Raw genomic sequence first — 12776 nt, forward strand, 5'->3', positions numbered from 1 at the left:
AGGGAGAAGAAAAAATAGGGAAAGAAATGAGAGTGATGCAAGAAAATTACGAAAAAAAATAGTTTAAAGCTTAGAAAACTGCTTAAAAAGTAGAATTGGCCAACTGGAAAAGGAGACATAAAAATCCACTGAGAAAACAACTCCTTAAATAGCACAATTGGCCAAACATAAAAGAAAGTATAAAATCTAAATGAGGAAAATAACACCTTAAAATTTAGAATTGGGCAAGTAGAAGCTATGGCTATATGAGACATCAAGAATCAATCAAACAAATTAAAATAATGACAAAATGAAAATAGTGTAAAATATCTCAAGGGAAAAGCATTTGACCTGGAAAACAGATCCAGGAGGGACAATATCAGAATCACTGGACTACCTGAAAGCCATAATCAAAACATGGATGTGGACAGCATCTTTCAAGAAATTATCAAGGAAACCTGCCCTGATGCCCTGAAATTAAAGGGCAAAATAAGCATTGAAAGAATCCACCTAGGAGTTGTAAACTCATCCAAACATTCTGGAGAGCAATGTGGAACTATGCCCAAACGGCTATAAAAATGCGCATGCCCTTTGACCCAGCAATATCACTTCTAGAAGAGGCTGTATCCCAAAGAAATCATACAAATGAGAAAAGGACCCACATATACAAAAATATTTATGGCAATGTATTGGCAATCAAAATGGACTCTTAGCACTTAATTTAGCCAAATGCCCTTGAAGAGTTTGGCCTTTATTTCCTTGATTAAATTAGGAGTCCTTGATGACCTCCTTGCCGCAAGGGAAAGCCTAGTTTACATGGGTTTGAGTGACATGTTTGTGACACCAGAGGCTTTTAGACCACGTGAATTTAAGTCATCTCTTTGTGACGATTTTACGTCATGTGGGTGAGTCGCACGTGTGACTCACCCTTGACCCTGAAAAAGATATAAAACCAGAAGTTGGCTTTCTCTTTTTCAGAGGTCTGAGCTGCAGCAGGAGTGATACATGACTCTGAGCCAGCCGTTGTGGAGTTCCTGGCTGAACTCAGATGTTGATAACTACGAATTGTATTTGGTCTGTTTGTAATTTGATTGTATTTGTCCTGAAGTTCAGGGTGCTGGCTTTTTCCCCTGAACTAAATTAATGATATTTGTATGTTGGATTAAAGTAAGATTGTTAACTCCTTAACGTTGCTTTCCTTAGTAAAGCAGATCAAAAGGACCTGGGCTTGCAGTGTTCTGTGAGCTGGTTGTTGTTGGTTTTACACCCCACAGCAACTGCTAGCTGGATTGTTGAAAGAGGCAGCTCTTTTTGAAGGTGGCAAAGAATTGGAAATTGAGGGGAAGCCTATCAATTGTGGAATGGCTGAACAAGTTGTAGTATATGAATATAATGGAATACTATTATGCTATAAGAAATGATGACCAGGTGGACTTCAGAAAAACCTGGAAAGACTTACATGAACTGATGTGGAGTGAGAGGAGCAGAACCAGGAGAACACTGTACACAGTTATAGACACATTTTGTCATGACTAACTTTGATAGACGTGGCTCTTTTCAGCAATGCAAGGTTCTAAGATAACTCCAAAAGACCCATGATGGAAAATGCTATTCACATACAGAGAAATAATTATGGAGTCTGAATGCAGATTGAAGCAAACTATTTGCTCTCTCTTTTTTGTTTTGTTTCTTCTTCCTCGTGATTCATTTCATTGGTTATAATTCTTCTTTGCAACATGACTAATGTGAAAATATGTGTAATGCAAATGTATATGTAGAACCTATATCAGATTGCATGCCATCTTGGGGAAGGGGGGAGAAGAAAATTTGGAACTCAAAAGCTTGTGGAACTGAATGTTGTGAACTAAAAAAAAATTAATTTAAAAGGAAAAAAAAAAGAATCCATCTATTGCCTCAGGAAAAAGATCTTAAAATAAAAACTCCACAGAGCATTATAGACAAATTTCAAAACTATCAGGTCAAGGAAAAAATACTACAAGTGTCCAGAAAGAAAAAATTCAAATGCCCGAGAACAACAATCAGGACTGCACAGGACTTGGAAGCTACAACATTAAAGAATCAAGCTCATGGGAAGGAAAATGAGCTAGAACTACAACCAAGAATCACTCAAATTGAGCATAATACATCAAGGGGGAAAACAGTCATTCAATGAAATAGATGAATTTCAAGCTTTCACAAGGAGAAGACCAGAACTAAACTAAAAAGTTGATATCCAATATGAAAACCCAAGAAAAGTATAAACAGGTCAAAAAGAAAAGGAAAACATAAGGGATTCAATAGAATTAAACTATTTATATCCCTACATGGGAAGAGGATATTTGCAATTCTTAAAAATTTGTATCACTTAATAGTAGAGCTAGAAGGGAACTGGTATCAGGTGAATTTGAGGGAATGAGAAAAAAATTAAGGGATGAGAAAAAGGAGTACACTGGGTGCAGAAGGAAGGGAGAAGAAGAATGGAATAACTATTTCACTGAAGGGGCACAAAAGACGTATTACAGTGGAGCAGAAGATGGGAGGGTGGGTTATTCTCATCAGTATTGGCTCAAAGAGGGAATCATATACACATTGAGTTGAATACAGAAATGTATCTTACCACAGGGAAGTAGGAGTGGAGGAGATCAAGAAAAGGCTGGGGTGGGGACTGAGAGAAGGGAGGGCAGATTAGGGAAGGTGGCAGACAGAAGCAAAACACAGGTGAGAATGGAAAAGGTGAAAGGAGAGAGGACAGACTGGATGAAGAATAGGCTGTGAGGAAACACACAGGTAGTAATTACTACTGTAATGTGAATGGGATGAACTCTCTCATAAAACAGAAGCAGATAGCAGAGTGAAACAAAAACCATAATCCTATAACATTTTGTTTACAAGAAAAAAACTTGGAGCAGAGAGACACACACAGTGTAAAGGTAAGGGGCTGGAGCCCAATCTATTATACCTCAGCTGAAGTAAAAAAAAAATCAGAGAAAGCAATCCTGATCTCAAACAAAGAAAAAGCAAAAATAGATCTAATTAAAAGAAATAAGGAAAGAAACTACATCTTGCTAAAAAGGTACCATAGACAATGAAGCAGTATCAATACTAAACATATATGCACCAAATGGTATAGCATCCAAATTCTTAAAGGAGAAATTAAGTGACTGACAGGAAAAAATAGAAAGCAAAACTATACTAGAGTGAACCTCAACTGTCCCATCTCAGAACTCAATAACTACAACCAAAAAGTAAATAAGAAGGAAACTAATGAAGTAAATAGAATACGAGCAAATTTAGATATGACAGATTTTAGACATAAAGGGTGACACCGTAAGAAAATTAGAGGAGCAAGAAATAGCCTACCTGTTACAACTACAGGGAGGGGAAGAATTCATAATCAAACAAGAAATAGTGAGCATTACAAAAAGTAAAACAGATAGTTCTGATTATATTAAATTAAAAAGCTTTTGTATTAACAAAACCAATGCAACCAAGATTAGTAGGAAAGCAGAATGCTGGGAAACAATCTTTGAACCAAGTGTCTCTGATAAAGACATCAATTCTCAACTATATAGAGAATTAAGTCAAATTTACAAGCCATTCCCAAATTGATGAATGGTCAAAGGATATGAACAAGCAGTTTTCAAATGAAGAAAGCAAAACTATTAATAGTTACATGAAAAAATGCTCTAAATCACTCTTGAGCAGAGAAATGAAAATTAAAACAATTCTGAGGTACTACCTCACATCTATCATACTAATATGAAAGAAAAGGAAAATGTCAGGTGTTGGAGGGGATTTGGGAAAACTGGGACACTGGTGCACTGTTGGCAGAGTTGTGAACTGATCCAATCATTCTAGAGAACAATTTGGAGTTATGCTCAAAGGGTAACCAAATTGTGCATACCCTTTGATCCAACAATACTACTACTAGGTCTGTGTCCCAAAGAAATCATAAAAAGAGTGAAAGGGACCTATACATGCAAAAATATTTTTTCAATATTTTCATGAGGGCAAAATATTGCAAATTTAGGGGATGGCCATCAACTGGGCAATGGATGAATAAGCTACGTAATATGAAAGTAACGGAAGACTACTGTGAAATGAGAAATGACAAACAGGCAGATTTCAGAAAAACCTACAAAGACTCCATGAACTGATGCAAAGTAAAGTGAGCAGAACCCAGAAAACATTGTACACATTATCAGTAACATTTTGTGATTATCAACTATGGATGACTCAGCTCTTCTCAGCAACATAATGATCAAAGACAAGCACAAAGGACTCAGGAGGAAATGCTATCCAAATCCAGATAAAGAACTGATAGACTCCGAATGTAGATCAAAGCATATTTTTTTCACTTACAATTCTTTGTTTTTTTTCTTTTGATTTCTTCTTTCACAACAGTGACTAAAATGGTTATATTTTTACATGTGGCATATACCAACATCTCACACCCCATACCAAGGTAAAGTTACACCGGGCATGTAATTTAGATATAAAATATAAGCAAATTAAGGCAACATAGAAAATTTCACCTGGCAGATCTGTGGATAAAGAGTTTATAAGTAAACTAATGATAGAAAGGATCGCAGGAAGTGAAACAGATAATTTTGATTGAATTAAACTAAAAAGGTTTTACACAAATGAAACAAATGCAACCAAAATTAGAAGAAAAGTAGAAACTGGGAACAACTTTTTACAGCAAGTTTATCTGATAAAGGTCTAGTTTCTATAGAGAGAACTGAGTCAAATTCATAAAATATGAGCCATTCCCCAATTGGAAGTGATCAAAGATACAAACAGGCAGTTTTCAAATGAAGAAATCAAAGCTATCTCTAGTCATAATGAGAAAATGTTCTAAATCACCACTGATTTGAGAAATGCAAATTAAAACAACCGAAGCATCACCTGACACCCACCAGACTGGCTAACAGATAGAAAAGGAAAATGATGAATGTTGGAGGGGGATATGGAAAAATTAGGACACTAATGAACTAACTGCTGGTGGAGTTGTGAACTCATCCAATCATTCTGAAGACTGATTTGGAAATACACCCAAAAGGCTATAAAACTTTGCATACCCTTTAACTGAGCAACACTATTACTAGGTGTATATCACAGACACCAAAAAAAAAAGAAAGAAAAGGACCTGTATGTACAAAATTATTTGTAGCCACTGTTTTTGTGGATGCAAAGAATTGGAAATTAAAGAGATATCCATAATTTTGGGGAATGACTGAAAATGCTGTGATATATAATTGTGATGAAATGATGAGGGGGTGGTTTCAAAAAAACTTGGGGAAGACATATGAACTGATGCAAAGTGAAGTGAGCAGAACCAAAAGGATATCAAACACATTAGCAGCAATATTGTAAAATGATCAACTGTGAAAGACTTAGCTACTCTGATTAATGCAATGATCCAAATCAGTTCCAAAGGACTCATAAGAAAATATGCTATCTACCTCCAGAGAGAATGGAAAAACTCATATATTTTTAATTTTCTTTATTTTTCTTGCTTTTGGGGGGAACATGGCTAATACAGAAACATGTTTTGCTTGACTTCACATGTATAATGGCTAACAAATAGCTTGCCTTCTCAATTTATGGGGGATGGGCATGTAAGGGGGAGAAAACTTGGAACTCAAAATTTTTTAAAAAGAAAGAAAGATAAAATACAAAAAATTAGAATACCTTTCTCAAAAAGCACATGTAAAATTTTACAGCCAAACTTTTGGATCTCTTCATTAGTGGTAAATGTATGCATGGCATCAAAGATTAATGTGAATACATCACTGCAATCTTCTTCCAATATCCGCAAAGTCATCAAATCTATATAAGGAAACCAAAAATGAATAGTCCTTTTGGTACTCAGAAGATTCAAAGTTCTTATGTGATAGTCATGTTTCTGGAATTCTTTTTGTAAGCTACTTAGTTTAATCAAAAGTTATCATGGCCAAGTTCACATAAAAGACAACTCAAAAGAATTCAAGTGACTTACAGATAACATCTGAAATGACTTTAATACACACTGAAACTTTTCTAATTTCTGAATTCTGAAGAATTAGTGCTTCTAAACAAAAATATAAAAGCTCTAATATTATACAAATACTGCTGATTTCTATACACATCGATGAAATTTCTTTCAATCCCCATTTATTGCTAATCTGAGGATTCAAATATTTAAAATTTAAAAACCTTTAAAAGGTATGAGGTTAAAATAAAACACGGATAAGATCTAATACAGTCTCATCAATTTTTTTCTACAGAAAAAAAGATTATATGTATTTTCAAAATGTAAGCTCTTTAATTTGATCCTCTGAATATCAGTTCATTATTTTCTTTTAAAATTGTCCTTTCTTCAGTTCACTTCCCCTCCTTTTTAACTTCTTTTCCTTTTAATCTTTTCTTAAGAAAAAAAAATTAAAAAAACAGAATTCCAGAGTAAAAGTTGTGATCAAAAGGATAAGAAAAAAGGGAAACCATCAAACATGTAAGGCCAATGATGGATTTTTCCCCATTATGGGATTTGGATACCTAAAATTCAAATTTCATGAGTAATTTTGTTATGATTACTAGAAAAATTAAAAAAAATAGCTAAAATACATTAATGAAGAGTTTAACCTTTTAAAAAGAATTTTGAGTTTAAGTAAATTAAATTTAAATACCTGAAGTCAGGAGCTGATCTAACGCCTTCAGTCCAATCACTGAAAGAGTTATGTTAGCATTGTGAACAGTAAGCATTTTAAGAATCAGCCTGAAAAGGAGATCAGAAATAAGAGCAACATCTCAATAGTATGTCAGTTTGTTTTTCAATGTCACATTCACATTTTCTCCTTTTGATTTTCTTTATTCAATGCATTTGAAAATTAATCTTTAATTGACTAATGTAAAGTCTTATTTACATGAATCAATAAAAGAGATTTTGTTACTAATAATCAAAACCCGCAGTCTGTCCAGTAGGCTCTGTTCCCAAGGGCAATGAAAGTTATCTTGCCAAGTTGGTTAGGTCAGTGAAGTTTCTCAACCAAGAGAGTAAAGCAATGGTCCCAACCCAAAAGGGAAATCAAACAGCTATAAGGGAGTATCAATGTTCAGTAGGTAAAGATAATGAGATGATGATTAATTTGTAATCAACTTAATACTAAAACTGAGTAAAGTCTAACTTCTTTAAAATTTCAGCTTCAGATTTTAAGTAACTTAACACCTATTGAATGTTATGCTCACTATGCCCTATATCTCTTAGGTACTCACAAAGCAGAAAATATGACACATAGAAAAAGCAGATTTTTTAAAAATGACTTTATTAAGCTAAAATTCCTTTTTTGCATAATATTTGCCACTCTAAGTGGATGTAATAAAATACAATAAATACAAGAGTATGATAGGTTCTGAGAAACAAGCATTGGGTCCCCTAAGTCTCATATCAATCCAAGTAACCTTTGTTAAAGCATTCTGAAGCTAACAGAACTGGAGCTAGAAAACTTTTTATCTTGAGTACATCATCCCATTTCATCTATCCTGCTTCTACTTTCCAAGAAATAGATTCCACCATTACTCTTGACTTCATCTCCAGAAAATATCTTCCAATTTAAAAACTAATTATAAAATGTGCTTTAATATGCATAATTGTTTTACAAGTTTTACTGAAATTCATCTATTCAACACATAACAGCAGCTTAAATTTCTATAGCGCTTTGAGGTTTATAAAGCATTTTCACAGTAAATCTTTGAACTAGACACTATTAACATCATTCTCATTTCTAAAAAGAGGAAACTAAAGGAGCAAAAGTTGTTAACCAGTATCATAAGTCAATTCTCCCGATAAACTCTAAGACTTACCTTCTCCTATCTGTTGTTGTTCAGTTATTTTAAAGTTGTGTTTGACTCTTTGTGATCCCATTTGGGGTTTTCTTAGCAAAGATACTAGAGTGGTTTGCCATTTCCTTCTCTAGCTCATTTTACAGATGAAGGAACAGAGGCAAACAGTGTTAAATGACTTGCCCATAGGGGACTCTCATGTCTGGTGCTGCACTAAGGGGATGCAATGGTGGGTGGCTAGTGCTACTGGAGGCCACAGGGTTCTGGCAGCTTACCTGGTTTTGAGCCAGGATCCTAGTACTGATGTCTGGTACGTGCAGATACCACTGGGAATCTGTGTTACCCCAGGGATACACTGATGTATATGGTGGTCTGGCCACTGGCAACTGCCTGTTTGCCCAGGGCCATGCTGAAGCACATAATCGAGGCCTCATGCTGGTGGCCACCTGTTAGCCTAGGCACCCATAGGGTTGGCATCTACTTGTTTCCCCAGGGCTACACTGTTCCTCTATCTATGAAGCACATGGGGGGGAGAGGTCCTGATTTGTTGTTTGCCTGCTCCACAACACTGTGACTTAGGATCTACTGCTAGTTTGATGAGGTGGGGATTGCTGCTAGCTTTCTGGGATGCTTCCTGTCCTGGACTGTACTCCTCTTTCACCCTTTTACCTGCTGTTCCAGGATTTATTTGGGGATACTATTTCATGTTCATTTGGAGCTGATTACTGGAGAGTTAAGGTGATTTACTTCTTACTCCACCATCTAGGCTCCTAGAAGTTCTGTTTTTTTCTTAGCTAAGTTCTTTCAGATTAATTTAAGATTAATTTAAAGACAGTAACCCTGCTCATAGAATTGCATTAAAGAGGTTCTTATGAACTATAATTATTACTTCTTCATTCAAAATACTTAGAAAGCTTTTCAAGCTTTCCTGTTTGTGTGTATGTTGTCGTATGTGTATGCGTGTGCACGTGTGTCTGTGTGTGCACGTGTGTGTGCAGGGGCATGCATGCGCTTCATCGGTTCTTCCAGTTATGTTTTCTTAGCTAATATTTTCTTATGGTAATAGCTGCAAGTGTCTGTGTCAGCAGAATTTAAATAGAGAAATCAGAGCATCTTTATAATTTGTCTCACTTTGGCGGAAGATTTACTAGTGATGGTTCTGTATTCAGCTTCTCAATATTTCATGAAATTTAAGCCAATGAACTCTGACTGTATGTTTTTAATTAATGCGAATGTAAAAAAACCCAAACCATCATATATAAGAATGATAAAAACAATACTATGCTTTAATTTTGAGAAAGAAGAAAATATTTCTCTGTAATTAATTCCCTATATGTAACCTTGAATATATGGATTTCTTGGTTTATAGAAACAGATACCAGAAATGGTTTCAAAATATAATGGATTTTAGGAAGCATTATGGGCTCTTTTGTTACACCTGATGAGAAAAACAATGAAGGAGACAAAAATTCTTTTCTGGATATAATGTCAGATAATTTGATGAATGAAAAAACATTTATAACTACTGTATATTCCAACTGCAAGCTCTCAAATGAAATTATTTTCATTAAAAACAATTTTTGTGATTATGATCATAAGATTAAATGTAATGGACATATTTTTGTTGCCTTTAGAAATTATGTAATAGTTATTTCTGAATATTTCCTATTTTTATAAAGTTTGGAAAGCAAAAAACATTATTTGTCATAAAAAATTTTTGAATTAACAGAACCAATACAGTTAAGAATAGAGGGAAAGTGGAAAATGGGAAGAAATCTTACAGCAAGTTTCTATGATAAAGGACTGATGTCTCAAGTATACAGAAAAGTGAGTCAAATTTATAAGAATATAAGTCTTTCCCTAACAGATAAATCATCAAAGTTTTCAAAATCAAAGCTATCCATGATCATATAAAAATGCTATAATTTATTACTGATTAGAGAAATACAAATTAAAGCAACTCTCAGCTACACAACTATCAGACTGACTAATATGACAGGAAGGGAAAAGGATAAATCTTTGAGGGGATGTGAGAAAACTGGGACAATAATACATTATTGGTGGAGTTGTGAACTGATCCAACCATTCTAGAGAGCAATTTGGAACTGTCCAAAAAGCACTAAAGTTGTGCATACCTTTTGAATTAGCAATACCACTATCAGGTCTGTAATGTAAAGAAATCCAAAAAAAAAAAAAGGAAAATACATATTTGGGCAAAAATATATACTGCATCTCTTTTTCTAGTGACACAGAATTGGAAACTGGGAGGATGCCCATTAATTGAGGAATAGGTGAACAAATTCTTGTATGCGATTATGATGGAATATTATTGTGCCTTAAAAAATAACAAGAAAGATGCTTTCAGAAAAACCTAGAGAAACCAAAGTGAAGTGAACAGAAATAGGAGAACATTGTAAACAGTAACATCAATACTGTATGATGACTAACTGTGAATGACTAACCTAGTCTCAGCAATACAATGATCTAACGCATCTGCAAAGGACTTAAGATGGAAAATGCTACCCACCTCCAAGTAAAGAACTCATAAACACTGAATGGAGATCAAAGCATATATTTTTACTTTCTTTATTTTCTTGGTTTTGTTGTTGGTTGTTCTGTATTCTCTTTCGCAACATGGCTAATATGAAAATATGTTTTGTATGACTACACACATAGTAATCTATAACGAAGTAACTGAATATTTGAGGAAGGGTGAAGGAGGAAACTGAACTCAAAAATTATAAAATAAAACAACTGTTAAAAAAGGTTTGTACATATATTTGAGAAAAAAGAAAATAAAAACATTCTTAGAATGTTAAAATTAATGACATCAATATGTGGCCATTGAAAACTGTTATTTGTATAAATTTAACACACAACTTCTTTGACTAACTGTAAACCACATAATAAACATTAATTGAATATCTACCAGGTACACAAGTATCATATACCTGACATCACATGATGTTATTTCTAAACTTTATTTGTGCAAGTTTAGCCCACAGGCCAAAAGGTCTTAAATTAAGGACTGTGAGTACCCTGAATTTCAAATGACAAGCCAAACTTGAGGTTTCATAAATACGTATCTTCAAGATTATACTCATCTCACATCTTTTCACTTGATCATATTTCCTCCAGTATTTCTTTAAAATTATATAACTAATAATCAGTGTGGTAAAAAGTATTACCAAAGAAATGTAGAGACAAAAAAATCATCATTAATAAACTTGATTTTACCATTTATCATAAAACTGTTCTAGCCAAGAATATACTATAAGAAAAGAAGACCAGCTCTATAAAATAATTTTTTGTAGTATGATTGGTATGTCACTGAATATTAATTTAGGTAGAATTGTCATTTTTATTATATTCCTCAGCCTAGCCATGAGCATCTGCTGTTTTTCCAATTATTTACAACTGACTTTATTTGTGTGAAAAGTGTTATTGATACAGTTCCTGGATTTATCTTAGCAGGTAGACTCGCAAATATTTTATAATGTCTACAGTAACTTTGACTACAGTAACTTTGAATGGAATCTCTCTTATTATTTCTTGCTGTTGGGCTTTGTTAGTATTATATAGAAATGCCAATGATTTATATGGGTTCATGTCATATCCTGCAACTTTGCTAAATTTGTTAATTACTTCAAGTAGTTTTTTTACTTGCTTCTCTAGGATTCTCTAAGTATAACAGTATATAATCTGCAAAGAGTGATAACTTTTGTTTCTTCTTTCCCTATTCTAATTCCTTCAATTTCTTTTTCTTCTCTTATTGCTAAAGCTAACATTTCTAGTATAATAATTAATGACATTGGTGTTAATGGACATCCTCATTTCACCCCAATCTTACTGGAAATGCTCCTAGCTTAACCCCATTACATATAATGCTTGCTAATGGTTTTAGGTAGATGCTACTTATCATTTTAATGAAAACTCCATTTATTCCTACGTTCTCTAGTGTTTTTAATAGAAATAGCTGTTGTATTTTGTCAAATGCTTTTTCTGCATCTGTTGAGATAATCATATTATTTCTGTTAGTTTTGTTGTTGACATGGCCAATTATGCTAATAGTTTTCCTAATAGTGAACCACCCCTGCATTCTTGGTATAAATCCTACCTAGTCAGAGTGTATTATCCTTAAGATAAGTTGCTGTAAACTCTTTGCTACTATTTTATTTAAAATTTTTACATCTATATTCATTAGAGAAATTGGTCTATAATTTGCTTTCTCTGTTTTGATTCTTCCCAGTTTAGGTATAAAAAGAATTTGGTACGACTCACTCTTTGTCTATTTTTCCAAATAGTTTATATAAAATTGAAATTAATTGTTCTTTAAATATTCAGGAGAATTCACTCATAAATCCATATGGTCCTGGAGATTTTTTCTTAGGGAGCTCATTGATGACTTCTTAAATTTCTTTTTTTGAAATGGGGTTATTTAAGTTTTTTATTTCCTCTTCTATCAGTCTGGGCAATTTATATTTTGTAAATATACCTTAACAATCAAACTACCAAAAATTATTTTATACAACTAGAAAAAATAATAAAATTAATCCAGAAGAATGAAAGGTCCAGAATATCAAAGGAATTAATGAAAAGATATGCAAGGGAAGGTGGCCTAGCTGTACCAGATCTAAAACTGTATTATAAAGCAATTATCAAAACTACTTGGTAGTGGCTAAGAAACAGAGTGGTGGATCAGTGGAATAGGTTAGGTACACAAGATACAGGGTCAATGACTATGGTAATCTACAGTTTGATAAACCCAAAGACTCTAGATTTTAGGATAAGAACTCACTATTTAACAAAAACTGCTGGTAAAACTGAAAAATAGTATGGCCAAAACAAGGCACAGACCAACATCTTACACTGTACACCAAGATAAAGTCAAAATGGGTACACAATTTAATATAAAGGCTGATACAATAAGTAAATTAGAAGAGCAAGGAATATTTGATTGTCAGATTTAGGGAAAA

At 33.7% G+C, this 12776-nt stretch overlaps 1 protein-coding gene across 1 annotated transcript in view; it reads right to left on the minus strand.

The window, feature by feature from the left end:
* The window catches only part of LRRK2 (leucine rich repeat kinase 2), a 232096-nt gene that overhangs the window by 203446 nt on the left and 15874 nt on the right, over positions 1-12776 (minus strand). Inside the window, exons 4-5 of the mRNA XM_036759572.1 lie at positions 6648-6736; positions 5674-5811 (exon numbers count right to left, since the gene is read on the minus strand). Of these exons, the coding sequence (XP_036615467.1) occupies positions 5674-5811; positions 6648-6736 (227 nt within the window). The remainder of the gene's footprint in view (positions 1-5673; positions 5812-6647; positions 6737-12776) is intronic.

The sequence above is a fragment of the Trichosurus vulpecula genome, chromosome 5, assembly GCF_011100635.1.
Source record: "Trichosurus vulpecula isolate mTriVul1 chromosome 5, mTriVul1.pri, whole genome shotgun sequence".
Lineage (NCBI taxonomy): Eukaryota > Metazoa > Chordata > Mammalia > Diprotodontia > Phalangeridae > Trichosurus > Trichosurus vulpecula.